Here is a 21,412-nt window from a genome sequence, read left to right as displayed (position 1 = left end):
ATGCGGGTGGGTTTGCGGTAAGGGATTGGGTTGGGAAGGGGTGTGGGTGGGTAGGAGCTGGGCAGCTTTTGGTGGGGGCGGGGCCAGCGTCCCTTTAATACGTGACGCTCGTGCGCCGTCACAATGGACGTGACGTGCATTTAAAGGGCAGCTCCGCCGCTACTGTCGGCGTAGTCTCTGTCAGCGCGAGGGGGGATTGGGTGCGTTACCGGGCAACGTTAGGAAGGAAAAAGGGGCCACGAGCGTCACCGGGGCAACCGGAGTTCGGGAGGGGAGGGCGGGGGAACGTTTACGGGGGCGAAGCCGCGAGCGTCACTGGGGCAACCTGACTGTCTGAGGGCGGGGCAGGAGGAACAAGGAGACTCGGCAACCGTTACCCCTGGCAACAGCGGAGCCCTGGGAGTAGGTAGCGAGCAGCCTGAGGAGCGAGGCCTGCACTCGACTGAGGCGAGGAGGATGCGGGAGGGCGTGAAGGAGGAAGCGCTGCTGCTGGCCCGCGATTACCTGCAGCACTGTCTGAACCCGGCCCGGGAGCCGAGGCCGCCCAACAAGACGGCCTTCACCCTCCGCAAAGTGGCGGACCAGATGGTGGAGCAGCATCAGGCCGCGTTCAGCAACATGAAGAGCCGCTTCGACAACGGCCTGCAAATGGCGGCTTGGCCGCGGAAGGCGGCGGCCGGGCCCGAGGGAGAGGCGGCGGGGACCCCTGCGTCGGGCCGGGAGGAGACCGAAACCGCGACGGCGGCGGTGGCCGCGGCCGACTTCCTGCGCCGGGTGGTGGAGGAGATGTCGGCCGACGAGAAGATGAACTGGGGCCGGGTGGTGAGCATCTTCGCGTTCGCCGGGGTGTTGGGCCGGCACATGAGGGACTCGGGCATCGTCATGAGCCCGGAGGCCGGGCCCAGCCTTGTGGATTCGCTGGCGGAGAGTGTGGCCAATTATCTGGGCAAGGAGCGGCGAGAGTGGATTGAACAAAACGGGGGCTGGGTAAGTCCGGGAGGCAGCCCATGGCCTGACCTTGGGGTACAGGTTCCCTGCTCCTGTATTCATCAGCGCCTCGCCTTTATACTCATTGTTTGGAGATGCTGGTGTTGGACTGGGGTGTACAAAGTTAAACATCACACACCAGGTTATAGTCCTGATGAAGGAGCGGCGCTCCGAAAGTTAGTGCTTCCAATGAAACTTTGTTGGACTATAACCTGGTGTTGTGAATTTTAACTTTGCCCTTATACTGGCTCTTCCCTGTGTTAATGTCCCTGTGACTCCTGTAGCCAACAGTTGAGTGCTGACTCGCTGGTCTAATATTGAGGCAGAAGTGTGAGCTACTTGACCAACCCCGCGTCCCTCAAACGTGCCTTCACCTTGGGAAAAGGAGAAGCAAGCGGTTTGTAAATGGGACGTGGTGGTTTAGCCTGTAATGGGTTGGGGCAAATATTGAGCAATGGCTGAGATGTCACACTTTGAAGGCAAGCTTAAAGGTTGGTCACGTGCTCAAAGTCCCTTGAGATTGTTAGGAAACATGTGCTGATGGCCTGAACCTTCCACAACAGACCAACAAAAAAGATTGGATAAGTGGTATCTCGCTTATCCTTTCCATTGAATCTTCGTGCTAATAATATAACGCCATGCTGCAACAACTAATTTCAATATTTGAAGCATTCAGGCAGGAACACTACTGACTCCTTGGGTGTGTTTATTTAGCATAACTTGTCCACCCCAACCAGCATAACTAAAATGACCATGGAACCTTTTTCTTTTCTTACAAAAGAAATCTTTTGTGGAGGAGGTTTTCATGTGACACTGTTTATTCAAGGTGTTGCATATTTGAATTGTCTTGGTTTAAAAGTCACGTGTTTGTATGTGAACTAGAATGTTAATATAATGTAATCTCAGAAGCCTCATTTGTTTAGAATTGCAAGAATCTTAAAATGCTACAGCATAGATCTACATTTTAGGGTTTTTGAATGTGTTGAAAATAAATTAATCCTTCCTAGTATTAAGGGGAGATAAATGTTTTAAATTGTACTAGAGATTTTGGCTGATTTTTTAAAAATTGTCTGAATATTTTAAGTTGTACACATGTTTATATGTAGATTTTTTTAATATTTGATCCTCTATCAATAAAAGTGCATTAAGAAATATGGACTAGGGAAATTTACATAGACATCTGGCAGGCGATACGCAAATACACCAGCTGGGCTTATGCATACACAATGCATGATATTGAATGTGGATCTTGAAGCAAACACAGCTGCTTGTCTTCCCTGTTTTCTGAATGGGGTTGATTTTCTACATTGAACAGTGCTGTGCTTGGCATTTGAAATCTAAGAATACAAATTATTAATTTTATGGAAGTGATAGTACTTTATTGAGATTCAAATATTTTTCATGTTCCCATTGATTTTCCCCTGTATTGAATACAGTCAGAATATTTATTGCAAGAGACTTTATGCATTGGCATAGACTGTCAGTGCTGATGTTTGAAGATTATTTTAGTATGTAATCTGATTTCTGTGCTCCCTTTACCTGGGTGTTAAGATATGACCATTTTAACATTCAGAATTTTATAAGGTTGGTTGTCTTTCATGTTCTGCATCTGTTAGTGTTCCAAATATTAATAGTAACATTAGACTCAACAAATGGAACTAAAGGGGTGAAGCTGTTTTGGTGAATGTAAAATTTGTTCTTTGTCTTAACAGGAGGGATTTCTCAGATTCTTTGGCAGTGATGACCATTGGCAAGAGTCAACAGTACGCAACATGCTGATAACAGTTGCTGGGTTTGGCATAGCTGGATTAGCTTGTCTTCTTGCTGTCCGATAGACTGGTGCTTCTGACCAATTGGAACAATTGCTAACATCTAGAAGATATAAATTTCTCAGCACAATGTTTTCCATTTTTATCTTCATTTCTAAGGTATTTTTGGAGGTTACCATTGTGTGCGACATTACAGCAAGAAACCTGAAGATTTTCAAAAATTGTCTGCAGTTTTGCTAGTGTTATGTTTGTACACTTAAATTTCATTTTAATATACTGCCTACAATACTACAAAGTATCTCTTAATCTTTTAAAAAGGCTTTCCTAAGAATAGTGCATTGAAGAAAAAAGGCAAGGTTATGACCAAACTGGAAATTAGAAGCCTTTTTCTACAGCCTAGTTCTGTTCTGAGAATCTCAAAGAATTGCACTAACTTGTTGAGTAATCTAGATATGACAAGACATAGCCAAATACAATTGACTCATCACAATCATCCATTTGACCTTTTTGCAACAGAATATCAGTTATGACATCTGACATCTCTTTCCAAATTTAAATTAAAAGAAACCACCTAATACAGAACCTTTCAGTGTATATATCAAGTACTGTTAGTTTCTCCCCTTCCATTTTCCTGTCATTAGTTTTGGTCTATGAAAGTCCATTATTATTTTGTAGTAATGCTTATTCAATCTTTTTAGTCTTAAATGATAACCACAATTTTAATGGAATATGGTATTTCCATATTTATGTACAGTGTAAACATTAGCTAGCAAACCATTGCAAGCAAAGTAACTTTTAAATTTTTCCACTAGCAAAGTGTTAATAATTCTGTACTGTATCAAGGTTGTATTACATTGTACATGCAAGTTAGAATGTTGTAAGCAATTCAGTTGTGGAAGTTGACTGGTAAATCACGATTTAAACATCCCACATACTAAATTGCATAATAGTATTTATTTTATTAAAATAAAATCATGCTGTGATCTTTAATCAGCTTTGAAAAGCTCGCTTTTACCTGAGCATTTATCCTTGGTGTATGGAGCTATTAATATTATGTAGTTCCTGTATTCTTTGGGATGTTCTCAGACACAGGATGTCAAATTTGTTTGGTTGATCAACAAAATTCCTTGCTGTGCCCTAATTATTTCTAAGTAGTGTTAGAGGAGGAAACACTGCTTTTTCAGGGTTTCCTGTATATGTATTACTTTACTGTCTTTTGTTTTTCTCCAGCTCTGATATATGTATGCCGTTTGGGTATAATGCTTGAATAAGCAAGTCATTCTACACTTTCAAACAATTTGAATTTTTAAAATGTTAATGTGCCTAAGTTTTATCTTCCCCCAAATATGATGGTGTGCTTGTGGCTAAAGTTGGTTGTGACTGGTTTTGCCATTTAGCATTACAGAACAATGAAACTTGCAAATTCTGAGGCTGTGTGGTAACACTCGATAAATATCTTATTCAAGTGGCTCTGTGAAACTTGATATAAATACAGGCATATATTCTAACCTCAACCACCATTGCCTTCAAGCTTTTGCTATTTGAGAGCACTTTTTTAAGGAAATGAATCATTCCAAGACAATTGACAAGAACCTTGTGGTTCCCCTGACTGATTTTGGCCCTCTGACCAAAGGAGGCAGGAATTGGAGACACCGTATGAACCAGAACTGAATGTCTGCAATTGAAAGTGCAAGGCACTTTCAGCAATTTAAATTTGGTGCTCATGCAGACTGGATTGAAGTGGGGGAGGACTGAGGACCTGAGTGACTTGAAAACAAGGTTGCTTCACTGGCATAGGAGCCAGTGTGTAGGTGAGCAAGTGTTTTGCACGACTTCCAAGTGTCTGGAGAGGAGAGTGTGCAATGGACTAGTCTAGGGAGTAGCTGAACTTAGATGGGCTAAAGTTTGAATGATGTTAGAGATAGATGTAGTCTCTCTCGGTGAATTCATAAGTTTCATCAAATGTTTATATCTATCTGGTGACACCACTGATCAGACTGACAAATTATGCACATATGTAAAGACAACAGCCTAGTCCCCAGCTCTGTGTGAATTGTTTTGCATTTAGTTTTGAACTGCAGATTTAACCTGATAAATCTAAGAATGCATATCATTCGGGCAGTTTAGGGTAGTGTTGAGGAATGCATAATTGCTGATTAAACGTTTAAATGGAAATAAAGTTGATTACAGTCCTGTTTCCTAGTTGACTCTATATTTGAATGTTCTGGTTTAAAAAAAAACAAGAGGGTAAATGGTTTCCCTTAATTACACCAATGACTTGTGACCTTTCACAAAGGAAGGTAAAATAACAAGGACATTGCTTCAGAATTTGCTCCCTGTGAGATCAGAAATGAAGATATTTGAATGATAACAAAGCTTGGGATAATGTTTATATTGCAGTTGCTGAATTCCATACTAAAACACTGTACTCCATGGCAAAGTGGTTCTACTATAAGAAACTTCTGCATTTATGATGCACCTTAAAATTTTCTCCAAACAATGGGGTGTTATCACTCAGCAATTTGTCATAAGTTTTGCACAGCAGTGAAGGCTACACATATTTTAAAAATATGGTTACTGAACTCCAGCCCAGCTCACTTGTCATAAACATCTCCTAGATGATGTTTATAAGCTCAGACCCCACCTCTAATCCACTATCTTGCAACATTGATGTAGTTCTTGATATAACTATCAAGTTATCAACATTACATACAAGTAATGGTAAAGAATGCCTACAATCTGTATAATTAGCAAAGCTGGTTTGATATGGAATAAAGGATTTTCCTGAAGAAAAGCATAAGAGCCAATTCTCACTGGTAGGTGAATCACTTCATTAATCAAATGAATCCCTCTTGAAATAACACAATGTGGTAGTTCAGCTCACTTGCATATAAATCCTGATCCCTGCTAGAAAAACGCTGAAAGGTAAGTCTCAAAGCTCTACTGTGGTCTGGAGAATTTATTTATTTCTGGAATTTGTTTCCAGATTTATTTTTGAAAATTGTTTCCCATATGCTATTTCCTCCTTTTCTCCCCCACCCTCTCAAATCCATCATGGAATCAAAAGTCAAGAGGGAATTGATGAAAAGGAAACTTGCACATATAGCTCATTTATTTTTTTAGTCATAGTGATGTTTTGGTTAATTTCAACAGGATACATGCAATACACTTTGTTTGGTTAATTTCAAACATCAAACAAAGTGTATTGCATGTATCCTGTTGGTACCATGATGTTTTGAAGTTTGAGAATTTTTAAAAGCCAGTGAATCCAGAGCTCCAGTAATGTAACAATATTTTCCACTTTGGATTAGATGTCCACTGTTTGTGGAATTTGCACATCTACAGCTATAAAATCCTGCTGTAAATGGTGAGTGGGAAATTGAGAATTTTTGAACTCATTCAAATGACCCCTGTAGTCACTGATCAGCAATGTTTTTTGTTTACAACTGGATCAATTTTGATCTACTGAATACTTTTCCCAGGGCAATGAAAACACCAATGGATGTGTACCTGAGGCTTTGAAGGGTATGTGGGATATATATTCCCACTTATAAGTGCTGTTTTTGTCAATTGGGTGATGTGATCAGCAAACAAGAGAATTTTAATTGGTCTTTTAGATATGAATAATGTGGCCAAGGCCATATTTCCATGAAAAGAAAGACTTGCATTTATATAGCATCTCTCAATGGTTCATAAACAAAGCAAGATTTCAAACGTTGATATAATAATGATCTGAATGAGATGTTAATTGAGGGACACTAAAATAGCACTACAGGACAAACACTAATTCCATCTGTTGCTTCCTGTGTTTTTTTTAAAAAGGAAAAGTACTTCCCGCCAACTTAAATTGCATAAGCATGTCAACTTAGTGCATTATTTTTTGAATGTAACCTGAGTCATGGGCTCCAAGGCAAGAGTAGTATTAACTAACTTTGTGGTTCCCCCAAGAATGGTGAGCTGACACCTGGCACTGCTTTAGTGCACACATGGGAGAAAGTGAGGACTGCAGATGCTGGAGGTCCGAGTCAGTGTGGTGCTGGAAAAGCACAGCTGATTGGGCAACGTCTGAGGAGCAGGAGAATCCATGTTTGTCATGTCAGGTTTAAGTAGGGAATTCTGAAATTCTGACCTAACGATTGTATATCTAAATCCAGGTGATGGGGAAGTTGGGGGTCAAAGTGTTGCTGTTCTTTTCTGTATGTAAAGTCTGCAAATGTAAAAGTAATTATAACTTGTGGCTGGTACGTTTCCAATTCCTGTGAACTGGATATTGGTGCCTCTGGTAAGTGTTATCAGGATGTATGTGTTCCTTTATGTTGCATACTGTCGACACTGGCTTGAACAATATAGATGGAGAGGCTTTCAGGGGTTGGTATGTAGATCAGTCGTTACGAAGTACTCAGCCTCTGCTGTATTTCTGGTTATAATTGGCAGCATTGATTCTAATACAGATGATTAGAACATTGGTAATTGCGCCTTTGAAAGTCAGGTGGTGGCTGGTTTTGTTTGGTGATTTAATAATTATCAACCAAGTGCACAGTTGGTGCAAATGTTAACACTCATTAACCTAAACAGACTAGTCAATGAAGGAATAAATACTGCTGATTAATTTTAAATAGCATAGAATCATACAATGCAGAGGACACCTCACCAAAAATACACTGCCTGCGTTAGTCCTATTTCCCCCACACTTGGCCCATAACATCGAAACGGAGATGCAAAATATTCTTCTTCAACCAGCAAAGAGCTTTGAAATTATTTCCATCTAAAAGGTCTGAATGGAGCTGAACAGTGGAGTTGTAATTTCCCAATGCAGCTAATGACTGGTTCAGTAATATCTAGAGGCTGCAATGATTGGCCTAAGATTGTGTTTTTGGTTTGTTTTTGTGTGGAGTACTGAGACATTGGAAGTTACAATGGGAGTGTAAAATTAATAAAGAACTGAAAGTGAGCAGAAACTAACAGGATCTCGAGAGAATGCATGTATTGATGTGATAAATATAGAAAAGTACCTTAGACTCGGAGTGAGTATGCCACTGAAAAATTAAGCAGTTAGATCAAATACACAACAGCTTTTTTGTCAGCTAAAACTCCAACCATTCATTCCTAATTGTAATTTTGCTCAAGCATATGAATAGCATACCTTGTTAAATACTGGTTAATATTGAAGACAGGGTTGGGATATTTCAGCCTTAAAACTTTGTGGATCTGACAACATTCCAGTTTGCTAACCAGAGCTCAGAGCCTACTGCTAAGCCCACTCAGTAGGATATGAGGTGGGTCTGACCAACAGACCCACCTTCTGTTGGTCAGACCCACCTTCATATCCTACTGAGTGGGCTTAGCACTAGGCTCTGAGCTCTGGTTAGCAAGCTGGAATGTTGTCAGATCCACAAAGTTTTAAGGCTGAAATATCCTAACCCTGCATTGGACCATGAGTTATGCTGCTGCTGAGGAATTGCTTGGTGAGTTGCAAACAAACAAGTCACCTCGCTGCAAGGAGATGAGCTCACTCAAGCCAAGGAGTTCACTCTTGCACTTTAGGGCCATTTTCTGAAGCTAACTGTGCTCTTCTGTTTTGTGTGCAGCACTGCCTATTTGCAGAGATGGCACCTACTTGGAGATCGCCATCTGCCAACTGTTTTTGGTTTTTGTTTGGGCTTTCAGATTTTGAGAAATTCCCCTTGACAATACATGTCTTTTTCCTGTTCCAACAATCTATCCTCCAATTAGTAGAAGGTATGAGAGATGTTTCATACGGAGGTATCCTCACTACCTCCTTTTTAGTACTCAGTGGGTATGTGCAGCAAGTCCTCTCTACTACTAGCCTTGGGCATCCACTCACCACCATCTTTTGTTAATAGGATGTGGAGGTGGCCACACTTAGGAAGCTGTCTCCTAGAAGGTTGCACTGAGAGAGATCCTGATGACTTGCACAGTCTTGGCATCATGTGGTTCTGACAATTTCTGGGGAAATTCAACCTCTGGTATCCACTGCCATTCAGCTGAACTGATCTTTGTCAATAATTGTATTCCACAGAAACCTCCTGGTACTCTTGCCAAAGGTATGCTTTTTCTTGAGCCTGTAACATGCTGAGTTTCTCTCCATGTTGGCAATGATATGCAGCTTTCTCTCTGCTGCCATTGGTATTTAGCACACAGGCTAAGTCGCACAAGTCGTAGCCCAACAATATACTTTCAGTAAAAACCCATAAGTTACTCCTTTTTACTTAAATGTGCTTAATGCCCTTTCCCCAAAACGGGTAAGTTTAATAGGAGTTGCTGATTTGAATATTCAGTTTTGAAGTTTACGGTGTTCTGAATTTGTTTTAGATGTGCACGCATGTAGAAAAGCACTTAATACATAAGAGGCCAGGTGGCAGGCCTGGAGCCACACTATAATGTAGTTTAGTGCCTTCTGGTGAAATGGGAGGCAAATTTGTTTTGATTAAACTTGTTTTAATGCTGGCAGCATTTCATAAGTGGTTAATTGCTTGTTTTGTGTAACTACCTGTTTAGGTAGGAACACATTCTGCACTCACTAAATTTAGGAAAAATATCTTCAACTTTGCCAGCAGACAGCAGCAGAACCTTGGGGCTTCATGATAATCTTGAACCTATTTACAGCATAAACTGGGGGCGAGGGGAAACTCCCAAGCTCCAACTTGAAAAATGTCTAACCGACTAACACAGAACAGATGAGACATGACCCACATAAATTAGTTGTGGCTAATTGGGGAAATCCCTAGTGTCATTTAAAAATGATTATGTAATTAGATTGCACTTGTTTCTGCTGATGCGTGGAAATCATTATTGATCTGGGGCATTTGCAAATTTAAAATTGCTTGAATAAAATTGAGGTGTCAGCTCTTTCAGAATTGGTTTCCATATGATGAGTCTGCCCGCCAATGAAATATTTAGAGTGGAGTTTCCAATAGCAGAATGTATATTGAGGACATGAAGCCTGTAATTAACTGAAAGTTATGCATTCAATATCATCAAATTGTAGTTAAAAGAAAGTCCATGGATTTAGCCATTTTTGTATCAATGTCCCCATTGGACAGGGAGTGGTTGTGAATGGTTGGTTGATTTTTCAGATTCTACAATGTTATTCCCCAGCAACTGTTTCCATTGACAGCAGTTGGACAGTGAGCTGTTATCTGGAATGCTCTGCATAACAGGGTGGCAGTAACAAATACAATTGTAACTACTTAAAGTTTCTAATAGAAAATGTTTAGGCACATGCTAGGCATGAAGAAAAACATGGGAGATGAGAGGAAAGAAATGAGGAATGGGACTAATTGATTACTCATCAATATGATGGGCCAAGTAGCTGCCTCCTGAGCTAATAATCCAATGATTCAAACTCAATCTTAATTTGCCTTCAAATAAAAATGTTGCCTGCCATCGTAGAAACCTTGGATTGGTCCTAAGACTATTTGTGACCTCTCATGTAATGAGGCGAATCTGTTGGCTTGAGATTGCGTTTTGTGGATAGAAATTGTATATTAAAAGGATTTCTCGTAAGGCACCTTTCTTAATGGTGCAGGTGGCTCCTCCACATGAAGGAGAATTTAATTTTCCTGTGGTATAATTGAAATGAGGTCCTTTTTAAATGGCTATTTATTAGCCACTTAAGACCTCAATAGGGCTAAAGATGGCCTAGTTGCCTGACACCTTACCGATTTTCCTAGTTTGAGGATAGGGTGTGTTCCATGATGCTTCATATGTGACCTCCAACCCATCTTCAAAGGTATTGTGGGCAAAGAGCAATTTCATTTGACTTCTCCATTTTCTGATGTATGTAGCCTGTGGCAAGCTTTGGACGAAATTCTTGCAACCTGTAGATGTAGAGGAACGAATGCAAAATAAAAGACCTTTTCCTGTCAAAATGATAATTATTGCAGATTTCACACTTTACCATCAGATGCAATATTAGTTTTAAAATAATGTTCATTTGTAAATCCTGTCCAATAAAAAGGAAATGCATGTAGCTGGAACCTGGATAGCTTCCCTCCTTTAAATTCCTGTTCTGGGTAAGGAAGTTTCTCCTTATTCCATATTGGAATTTTTGGGTATCTTGTACTTCAGGTTTGCTAGATTCTTTACCGCTGGCAATCGGAACACCTTCTCAATGCCTGATATCAAGCGCCCCTCTTTTTATTATTCAATATTAACAAACCTCTGTCTCCTCAACCTTTTCACAACCTGAATTTGATACCTGGCATTTTGAGGTTTGCCTTATATATTTTTTTGGTGGGTGTGGTGGGGGAGCGGGGAGGTGGGAAGGTGTGGCAACACTGACTTGGATTTATGTAGCCTTTGTAAAGGAAACAATGCCTCAGGCACTTGCAAGAGCATTGCTTGACAAAATTTGAGAACAGGAAAAGCAGATATTGGGGTAGATGGCTGAGATTGTAAATGGTTCCTTCTCTTCCTATTGTCACCCTTTCAAAATAGCAGTCTTCAATCTCCACAAAACATCCATTCTTTACCCCTCTGTCCTCACAAGCTCCAAGCTCATTTCTAACCTTTCCTCTCAAGTCATTAATGTTTAATTACCATTTTAATTCATTCCCATCTCTGTTTGTTCAAATCTCTGCCTATCTCCTATCCTACACCAAATCTCACCTATTTGGTTTTCTTCAACATGCCCCCCCGCCAAAAAAATTCTTCACTTACCATGACTCTCCATTTTCTACCATTCTTATCCTTACACTTTCTCTAACCATGTCCAGCCCTTCTGCCCCAACACACGTGTATGTGTCTCTCTCTCTCTCTCTCTCTCGCTGGCTGTCTGTTCAGTCAAGTTATTAGTCACCCTTCATAACATTGCTTTTTAAGGTCTTTATGGTCATTCTAGTGAGATGTTTTGTGATTTGGTACATCATAATGCAATGAAAATTCTTCCTGAAATTATTTGACTGTAACAATGAAACACAATCTGAGTTAATAGTGACTAGTTTTATACTCTCGATGAGCTGGCAGGGAAAGTATGGGCTGAATTAATTTTATTCTATAGATTCCTATACTTATTCAAACGAGGATCTTTAGCAATAGTGAAAGCAAAACAGTTCAAAATGTCATTTAGCCCAGTTTAATGGCTATAATTCAGTCTGTCTTTTTCATTCAAAAAAATTGTTGAATCAGTAACATTCATCCTAGTATTTGGTAATCAAAAGATGTGAAATGCACACTCTTCAACATTTAAAATCCCAATCCTATTTTTACAAAGTAATAAGAGTGAAACTTTAATTATTCAGAGTTGCATCTTGCTGTGCTCCACTTTGAAGAGATCAGAACTAACTTGCACATGAAGTTTGAAATTACACATTATTCAATCAAGTAAACTGCTGTGGTTTTTGAAGTCTTTTAAATACTTACATTGGTTATGCTGTGAAGTTGTGCATATTTGTGCAAACACATTGGAGCCTTGGAATAGTTGCTCAATATCTACTTGTCAACGCTTTAGCCTGAAGCTGTGGTGAACTTATTCAGACGTGTTATTTCCACGGCTTCCCCACTACAGCTGATTTCTCAGAATTAACATGCATTTAGCCAGAAACAGCCGATTTAACATCCTGTACTACTGGTCATAAGTGAAACTTTGCTTATTGTAAAACATTGGGCATGATTGCCTCTTGCATAGATGTGAAACTTGCAGTTTGTGTTTCTAAGTTTGCAACCACTACTAATTTTGAAATTTGAGTTCTCTCTAATGTCTTTCTGAAGTTATGCACATGCAGTCACGATCTGTCAGTGACATTAAGATTATTTTAGGATAAAACTTTAATGTTCTTAATTGCATTTAAGCCACTTTTATTGAAGCCTGTGACTAACCTGCAGTAAACCTTTTGGAACACTAAATTTTGTGACCAATTGTGGCAGTCAACTAGTACTCAGTAATTGTGTGTGTACTAGAAGTTTATGCGCAGTGTTTATATTTGTTTATAGGTCTAGACCTGTTTCTCTGATCATTGGCATGTAAATATATGTAAAATCTGTTTAATGGCCCTCTTTCCCCCTTAGTTCAGGCACAAATGACTTGAATTAATGAATTCCGTTTTATTTAGACCAATATGGCAATCTTGACATGAACATTAGAACAGGAGGAGGCCATTCCTTACACATTCCACTATTCAATGAGATCACGTCTCATCTATGTAATGTCATGAGGGCATGTCATCCAAAAGGAATTACCTATCTCAGATTTAACATTTCAGTCTGATGTAGAATGTTCCAAATTTCTATAATCTCACCCTTTGTGAAGAAGTTGCCTAATTTCACTCATTACTATTCTTGGACTTGCCAACCAGTAGTTTCTCTGTCAATCCATTGTGTTTCCCTTAATGTAGAGTCAGTCCTACAGCACGGAGACAGGCCCTTTGATCCAAATTGGGTCCATGCCGACCAAAATGTCCAGCCATGCTAACCCCATTTCCATGGACTTGGCCCATATCCTTCTAAACCTTTCCTATGCACATATTTGTCCAAATGCCCTTTAAAGGTTGTTAATGTACCTGCCTCAACCACTTCCACTGGCAGCTCACTTTCATGTGCGTACCATCCTCTATAAAACAAAAACCATGCCCTTCAGGTACCTTTTTTTTTATTCTTTCAGTTCTGACCTTAAACCGATGGCTCTCTAGTCCTCAATTCCCCAATGCTGGGGAAAAAAGGCTGAGTGCACTCACTCTCTTCCATGTCTCATGATCTTGTTCACCTCTATCAGGTCTCTCTCTTTCTCCCATGCTCGAAAGGGGGGGGGGGGGGAAGTCCGAGCTTGTCCGAGCTTGTCCAACCTGTTCCTATAACTCAGACCATTGAGTCCTGGCAACATCCTTGTAAATTTCTTCTGCACTTTTTTCTTCAATTTAATGACATCCTGTAACAAGGTGATGAAAACTGAACACTACTCCATGTCAGGCCTCACCAATGTCCTGTATAACTACAAAACTTCTCAACTTCTTTAATCCATACCCTGACTGATGAAGGCCAGTGTGCCGAGAGCAGCCTTCACTGTCCTGTCTACCTGTGATTCCACCTTCAGAGAACTCTGAACCTGATTTCCAAGATTCCTCTGTTCCACTACACTCCTTTTAAGGCCCTACCGTTCAACATCTTAAAGCTGAAAAGAGAAATTCAAAATTCCTGGGAATGACTACAATGGGTAGTAACATGTCAAAGAAAAAGACAAATGCATGTCATGTTTACTCTTTTCATTCTTGAACTATCTTCCTGTAAATTTTATCCTGGAGGATTACCCTGTTGAAAGTTGTTTTGTTAGTTTTTAGACCAATAGATAGCTAAATATGTTCTACCTTGTCTCACTGGAGGATCTTGGACTTCAGGATTTCTTTTTGCAGGTTTGAAGATTGTGCTGTAATGTTTAGTGATAGGGAGACTGCTGCATAGACTTGATGGATGAACAGAGCACAGGGGAATCCTTTTGTTTCCTCCTATTCTCTTCACCACTTCCCACTCTGTAGTGAACATGTGCTCTGAGAGCAGAATAATACATACAGGTTGGATAACATGGCCTATTCCTGTGCTAATATGTTCTATTGGTATTCAGTTTGCCTAATCCAGAGTTGTTTACTGTCCTAAAAATTACATTATTTTTAATCTAAGGCTGCACAATTGATGTTAAAAATCTTTATTCAGGAGATGCTATGCACAAGAGTTTTAAAGGAATGGACTGCACGAGCCATGCAGTATTCCTCAAGCAACAAGAGGAATGATACCCTAATGCCTTGCAAAGAAAATAGCTTCGTTTGCATTGTCTGTCAAGCTCAACAGCTAATTAGCATGTGATTAAGCATTCAACTATTTTGAAAATGTAATGATTAGATTACTTAGTGTGGAAACAGGCCCTTCGGCCCAACAAGTCCACACCGACCCACCGAAGCGTATACCACCCAGACCCATACCCCTACACCTACCCCCTCACCTAACACTACAGGCAATTTAGCATGGCCAATTCACCTAACCTGCACATTTTTGGTCTGTGGGAGGAAACCGGAGCACCCGGAGGAAACCCACGCAGACACGGGGAGAATGTGCAAACTCCACACAGATAGTTGTCTGAGGCGGGAAACGCTCTGGTTTGCTGCTTTATTTTTGAAACTATTAAGGTAGAAAAGTCTTTTAGACTTTGTAATTTTTTTCTCTGCTATATTTATTCTAGTTACAACTTTCTGAACTTTAAATATACAAGAATAGAGCAATATTCTTGCTTCCAGCCTGAGCAGAGTAGGAGTTTGAATAACCTGTATTGAAGTTGGCTTTGTTTACTTGAACATTCTTTTGCATGCTCCCCTCCCTGGCTGTAAATTCCGCCCCAATTATGCTAATCATTGTGATTTAATCAGGAACGTTGGATTTCAAGTGCTCAGTTTCGGTTTTTGGAATGCTGGCAATCTTTGAGCATTAGAAGTTATACAACACTACTGTCGTCTTCCAATGATTGGGTTTTTGTTTTGAGGGTAATAAACCTACAGGGTTTGTATGAACATGTTTTGAGGTGTAACTGGATAAATATGCTTTCATTGTGTGCCAATAGCCAACTCATTTAAAATAAATAGTGATGTTTTATGTTTTCAGCAGCACAATGCTAAGAGGACTCAATTAGCAACCTGATTATAGGCTTTTGTCACAAGATGATTTTTGAAACTGATTTTGCAATTATTCAAATTAAAAACATTTGACCATCATGCTTTTACTATTCAGAAAGCCAAAACCCTTCAGGTGTATGCCTCAATTTAGTTTCCCTCTCTCTGTAACAGGTTGTTGTGAGAGTTTCCAATGCTAATTTAGAAAGTGGTATTTTATTTTTGAATCCAGTTCTTTCTCTAGCCTCTATTGTATTTTCTTAAATAAAACAAAATGCTGGAGAAACTCAGCAGATCTGGTAGCATTTGTACAAAACACCAGAAATAACACTTCAAAAAATTCCCTCACTGTTTCAGTTCAGAATCCTAGCATTTTGCTAGGATTTAAATTTGGACCAGTGCTGCTCTTTAATCATGAAGGAATAAGTAGAGGCAGAGTAAACATAATCAGCCTTCACCAGCTATTGTTCCAGAGTAGGACCATGGGAAGAAAGTAAAATGGAAATCACAATACTAAAGGAGTAAGAGAGGATTAATTGAGCTGAACTGACTAGATGACTAAAGATTGGTGCAGAATAAAACCGAGAATGGGTTCCATCCCTGTCCTGCCATTGGTAGTTCATGGAGGCCTGCCTCCTTCCCTTATCCCCCACTTATGTAATGGTTACCCTCCAGTTATGGATAATCGGTGTCTCTTTAATGGAGAGAAATTACAAGGTGAAAGACATTTGCAACTGCAGCAACTCTCATGACTTTGGGACATCCCAAAACATTTTTAATACTAACTAAATACTTTTTTTTTATTGAAGCCTCGTGACAGTTGTATTGTCAAATGTGACAGCAATGTCATCAAACATGGTTAAAGCTAGCTAAGTGATTTAAATTAATTGAGATACTTTTCAATCAGAAAAGAAAGAACTTGCCCTGCTCTGAAATGAAACTTTTTTACACTTTTCATCAGAAGGCCTATAATTTCTCACTGCTCTGTTGTCCCCTGTTGACATTCCACATGAGTCTACTGTAACACTAATTACTTGTCTACCTGTGGTCTGTGACATTGCTAATCTTTTTTTACTGTGCAATACAAGTTCCCGATCCTTGTTCACATGTGCAAGCATACTCCGTGCTAGCAAGCTTATACAATCTACTCTCTAACCTAGTGATATTTGTGAAAGAATCAGGATAAAAATGGAACATTTTAATTCTTGCTGTGTAATGCAAGAAGTCTGATTAAAATTGGTCTCCAAGGTAGAAATAGGATGTGTTTTATTTGAACCATGCTGACAGTGCCCTGGTGGAATAAATAACTAGGGCAGCGTTGAGAGCTCAAATTAATGAGAGGGGTATGATTTGGGTGGGGGGGAAAGGGAGTCTACAAAGCAAGAGGATACACCAGCATTATAGCTGTGGCAGTTACCTGGATAATATCCTGAATGAGACAAGAGGAGAAAGTATGTCAACATCGGAGAAGCGCAGTAAATAGGATCAAAATGGGAAAAAGTGCCAAAGTCAAATTAACGGCTCTTACTTCAATGCAGGTGGTATTAGGAAGGAAGCAAATGAATTAGCAGCACACACCTAGTTTAATGGGTATGATCCTCTAGCCATTATGGAGCAATGGTTACCAGAACATTAAAGCTGGGAACTAAATGTGACTTCTTGCGGGGGCTGAGAAAAACAATGGGAAGTATCCTCAGAACATTAATAACCAAGAAGTTATCTTGAATGAAAAGATGTGGAATCCATATAAGTGGAGATAAGAAATAAAAATGGGAAGAGTACACTTATAGAAGCAGCCTGACATTAGGTGTATGATGGGACAGAATAAATTGGAAGGTATTAAGGGCATTTTTTTTTTACCTTGTGTGACTTTAATCTTGTAAATTGGGATGGTCAGATTGGCAGAGGTAGGCATGTGAAAGATTTCATATGTATTTGGGGCAGTTTTGAGGAAAACATGATGTGGGTCCAACCAGGAATACGGCTGTTTTGGATCTGGTGACTTGTAATGACTCAGGTTTGTCAAATGATGACTGAGTAAAAGATCCCTAGAGACTGACCATAACATGGAATTTAGCATTCTGTTTGAGAGGGAGGAACTTGGGTTGGAAGCAAAAGCTTATGAGGATAACTTCAAAGGAATGAGGGCAGAGCTGGCTGGAGTGCATCAGGAAGGACCCTAGCAGCAAAGATGTTGAAGAACAAAAATAGTGGTGTTTAAGAAAATAGTTCATGGCTCTCAGGAAAGATTCTAATCAGGAAGGAGGATTCTGGCAAGGGGATAAGCCAACCATGGTTAACCAGTAGAGGGGTACCATCAAATTGTAAGTTTTTTTTTCAATGTGGTCAACTTTTGTGGTAAGGTAGAGAAATGGGAAAGTTTTTTTAAAAAACAACAAAAGACAACCACTAGAATAATAATGGGTGAAGGTAAACTTGAGTATAATCAAGATGGACGGCCAAAAGTTTCTTTTGAATATACAAATTAAGAGTTCAAAATTAACATGGGCCTCTTCACGAATGAGGGAAGGGAAATAATAGGGAACCACGAAATGGCAGAGGAGTTGAACAAGCACTTAGTATTTTATTTTGAAGATGGATACGAATAGCATTCCAAAATTCCTATATCAAGGATCAAAAGGAGAAAAGACTGCAAGGCCCTGGCCCTAATAAAATGTGATATTGCTACAGAAATAGTAGGTGCACTAGCAGTTTTCTTCCAAAACCTTAAATTCTGGAAAAGTCCAGAGGATTGATAGTTTTCCAATGTAACACTTTATTATTGAAAAAGGGAAGGAAACATAAGAAGTGGGGGAATCTGAGGTAAACAAAATTGAGGCATAGGATAGATCACGAGCATTTTCGCCCATGGCAGATATGCCTAAAGCTAGAGGAACAAGTTTAAGGTGAAGAGTAAGTATCGGCATAAATATGGTGGGACAAAGAGTCCATTTCCATGCAGTGATTTTGACTCTAACTGTTGGCCAATTAGCTCAATATCTGTTATTTTGAAAATGCTACAGTGCCATTATATCCTTTATAATAAAATACATTCAGAAATGTGCAATATGATCAAGCAGGGTCAGTGTGGCTTCATGAAGGGGGTATTGCGCCTGACAAATTTGTTGGAATTCTTTTGAGAAGATATCCAGCAGCATAGATAAAGAGAAAGCAGTGGACATAATATATTTGGATTTTCAGTAGGCATTTTTTAAGGTACCATGTTTTAGGCTACTTTTGATACTACCCTGTGGTGTTGGAGGTAGTATGGTTGGAGGACTGGCTAATAGAGTTGGGATAATGGAGGCATTTTCAGGATGGCAAACTAGTGGGGTGCAACAGGGATTAATGCTGGAGCCATAACTTACAAATGTTAATGACTTTGAGCGATGTGGATATGCTAAGTCAAGTTTGTGGATGAAAAAAGTAAGTGAGAAGGCAAGTGGTAAGGATGACAGCCTCGAAGGGTATAGACAAGTTGAACAAATCTACAAAAACTTAACCTCACATTTTCCTATATATTCCATCTGTTATGCACTTTGGCAGAAGGAATACAGGAGCTGAATATTTGAGAACATAGAAAGCTGCAGTCTAGGAATTTGGGAATTCTCATGCAATAAATTGCAATAAGCTCATGTACAAGGTCAGGTAATAGGGAAAGCAAATGGTATGTTGCCCTTTCAAAGAGAATGGAGCATAAAAATAAGGAGGTATTGCTAAAACTATACAATGCACTGCTTAGACCACAGCTGGAATGCTGTGAATAGTTTTGGTCCCATTATTGTAAGGAAAGATGTAGTAATATTGGAAGCAAACCAGATAATGTTCAAAAGCAAATTACTGCAGATGCTGAACTCTGAAACCAAAAGAGAAAATGCTGGAAAATCTCAGCAGGTCTGGCAGCATCTGTAAGGAGAGAAAAGAGCTGACGTTTTGAGTCTAACTGACCCTTTGTCGAGGCTAAAAAAAAGGAGAAATAGGGAGGTATTTATGAGGCTGAGAGAAGGTGAGTCATGGCTCCGGAAGCAAAGGTAGCAATAAAGAAATTATAATAGTGCATAGAGAGATTATAGGGAGATTAGGAGCTGTGAATGACCTGGCTTCAGCCTTGTGCTGTGTAACAAAATATGGGGAGGGAAGGGGTGAAGCAGAGGCAAAATGGAAAACAGGGGAGAAAGGTAGCAAAGGGGGAAGAGGAGAGGAAAAGGGTGATGAGAGAGTGGGGAGCGAGAGAAAATCAAGAAATGAGGTACAGAACAGTGAAACAAAATATTAAAAAAGTAAATTAAAATAAATGAAATAAAATTATCTGAAGTTGTTGAATTCAATGTTGAGACCGGCTGGCTGTAACGTGCCTAGTTGGAAGATGAGATGCTGTTCCTCCAGTTTGCGTTGAGCTTCACTGGAACATTGCAGCAGGCCAAGGACAGACATGTGGGCATGGGAGCAGGATTGTGTGTTGAAGTGGCAAGCCACAGGAAGGTCCGGGACCTGATTGCGTACAAACTGAAGGTGCTCAGCAAAGCGATCACCCAGTCAGCGTTTTGCCTCTCCGAATATAGAGGAGACCACATTGGGAGCAACGAATGCAATAGGCCAAATTGAAAGAGGTACAAGTGAAATGCTGCTTAATCTGAAATGAGTGTCTGGGGCCTTGGTTGGTGAGAATGGAAGAGATAAACGGGCAGGTGTTGCACCTTCTGCGATTGCATGGGAAGGTGCCGTGTGTGATGGGAGAGGTGTTAGGTGTGATGGAGGAGTGGACTAGGTTGTCCTGGAGGGAATGATCTCTGCGGAATGCTGACTGGAGAAGGAAAGGGAAGGTGTGTTGAGTGGTGGCGTCGTGTTGGAGTTGTGAAAATGGCGGAGGATTATTCTTTGCATGTGAAGGCTGGTGGGGTGAAAAGTGAGAACAAGAGGGACGCTATCTTTGTTCTGGGAGGGGGTGAGGATCGTGGCGCGGGAGATGGATCGCACGCTGTTGAGAGCCCTGTCAACAACTGTAGGTGGGAAACCACGGTTGGAGAAGAAGGAGCAAGGAGCACATATTAAGAGCACCACTTTGGAAAGTGGCCTCATCGGAACAAATGCGGCAGAGGTGAGAGAAAGCGGTAGAGCCCTTACAGGACGTAGGGCGAGAAAAGCTGTAGTCCAGATAGCTGTGGGAGTCGGTGGGCTTGTAATGGATATTAGTGGATAGACTATTGCCGGAAATGGGGAGAGAAATGTCAAGGAAAGGAAGGCAAGTGTCGGAGATGGACCAGGTGAAGGTGACGGAGGGATGGAAACTGAAAGCGAAGTTTATGAATTTTTCCAGGTCAGGACGAGAGCATGAAGCCGCACGAAATAGTCATTGATGTACCGATAAAGCAGTTGTGGGAGGGGACCTCGGTAGGCCTGGAACAAGAAATGTTCCACATACCCCATGAAAAGGCAGGCATAGCTAGGACCCATGCAGGTACCCATTGCTACACCTTCGATTTGGAGAAAATGGGATGAGTTGAATGAGAGGTTGTAGAGAGAGAGAGAGAGAACGAGAACAAGTTCAGCCAAGTGGAGGAGGATGGAGATCGTTCAGGCCTCTTTTCGAGAAAGAAGCGAAGAGTTTTCAAGCTGTCTTGGTGTGGGATGGAGGTGTAAAGAGATTGCACATCCATGGTGAATAGAAGGTGGTTAGGGCCTGCGAACTGAAAGCTGTCAATGTGTCGCAAGGCATCAGAGGAATCCTGGATGTAGGTGGGGAGGGTGTGAACCAGAACACCTCTCCCATCTCACACCCAGCACCTCTCCCATCACACACGGCACCTTCCCATGCAATCGCAGAAGGTGCAACACCTGCCCGTTTATCTCTTCCATTCTCACCAACCAAGGCCCCAGACACTCATTTCAGATTAAGCAGCATTTCACTTGTACCTCTTTCAATTTGGCCTATTGCATTCGTTGCTCCCAATGTGGTCTCCTCTATATTGGAGAGGCAAAACGCTGACTGGGTGATCGCTTTGCTGAGCACCTTCGGTCTGTACGCAATCAGGTCCCGGACCTTCC

General features: G+C 40.7%; 1 protein-coding gene and 1 long non-coding RNA gene across 2 annotated transcripts in view; one reads left to right on the top strand and one right to left on the bottom strand.

Annotated features, from left to right (window-relative positions):
* Positions 1-21,412, bottom strand: part of LOC122540987 — a 42,093-nt gene that overhangs the window by 13,876 nt on the left and 6,805 nt on the right. The window contains exon 2 of the long non-coding RNA XR_006309481.1: positions 10,439-10,597. This is a non-coding gene — a long non-coding RNA (uncharacterized LOC122540987). The remainder of the gene's footprint in view (positions 1-10,438; positions 10,598-21,412) is intronic.
* On the top strand, positions 263-4,951 carry bcl2l10 (BCL2 like 10). The gene is made up of 2 exons (XM_043677390.1): positions 263-987; positions 2,700-4,951. The coding sequence occupies exons 1-2, from the start codon at positions 457-459 to the stop codon at positions 2,820-2,822; spliced, it is 654 nt and encodes a 217-aa protein (XP_043533325.1). The 5' UTR covers positions 263-456; the 3' UTR covers positions 2,823-4,951.

This window comes from Chiloscyllium plagiosum, chromosome 36 (assembly GCF_004010195.1).
Source record: "Chiloscyllium plagiosum isolate BGI_BamShark_2017 chromosome 36, ASM401019v2, whole genome shotgun sequence".
NCBI lineage: Eukaryota > Metazoa > Chordata > Chondrichthyes > Orectolobiformes > Hemiscylliidae > Chiloscyllium > Chiloscyllium plagiosum.
The sequence above is the reverse complement of the archived record's forward strand: the minus strand, read 5'-3'. Positions and strand labels throughout refer to the sequence as shown.

Bases quoted from the DNA above. Each gene is read 5' to 3' on its own strand.
- bcl2l10 (XM_043677390.1), top strand. From the start codon at position 457: ATGCGGGAGGGCGTGAAGGAGGAAGCGCTGCTGCTGGCCCGCGATTAC. The intron at 988-2,699 runs GTAAGTCCGGGA...TTGTCTTAACAG, and splicing joins TTGAACAAAACGGGGGCTGG to GAGGGATTTCTCAGATTCTT.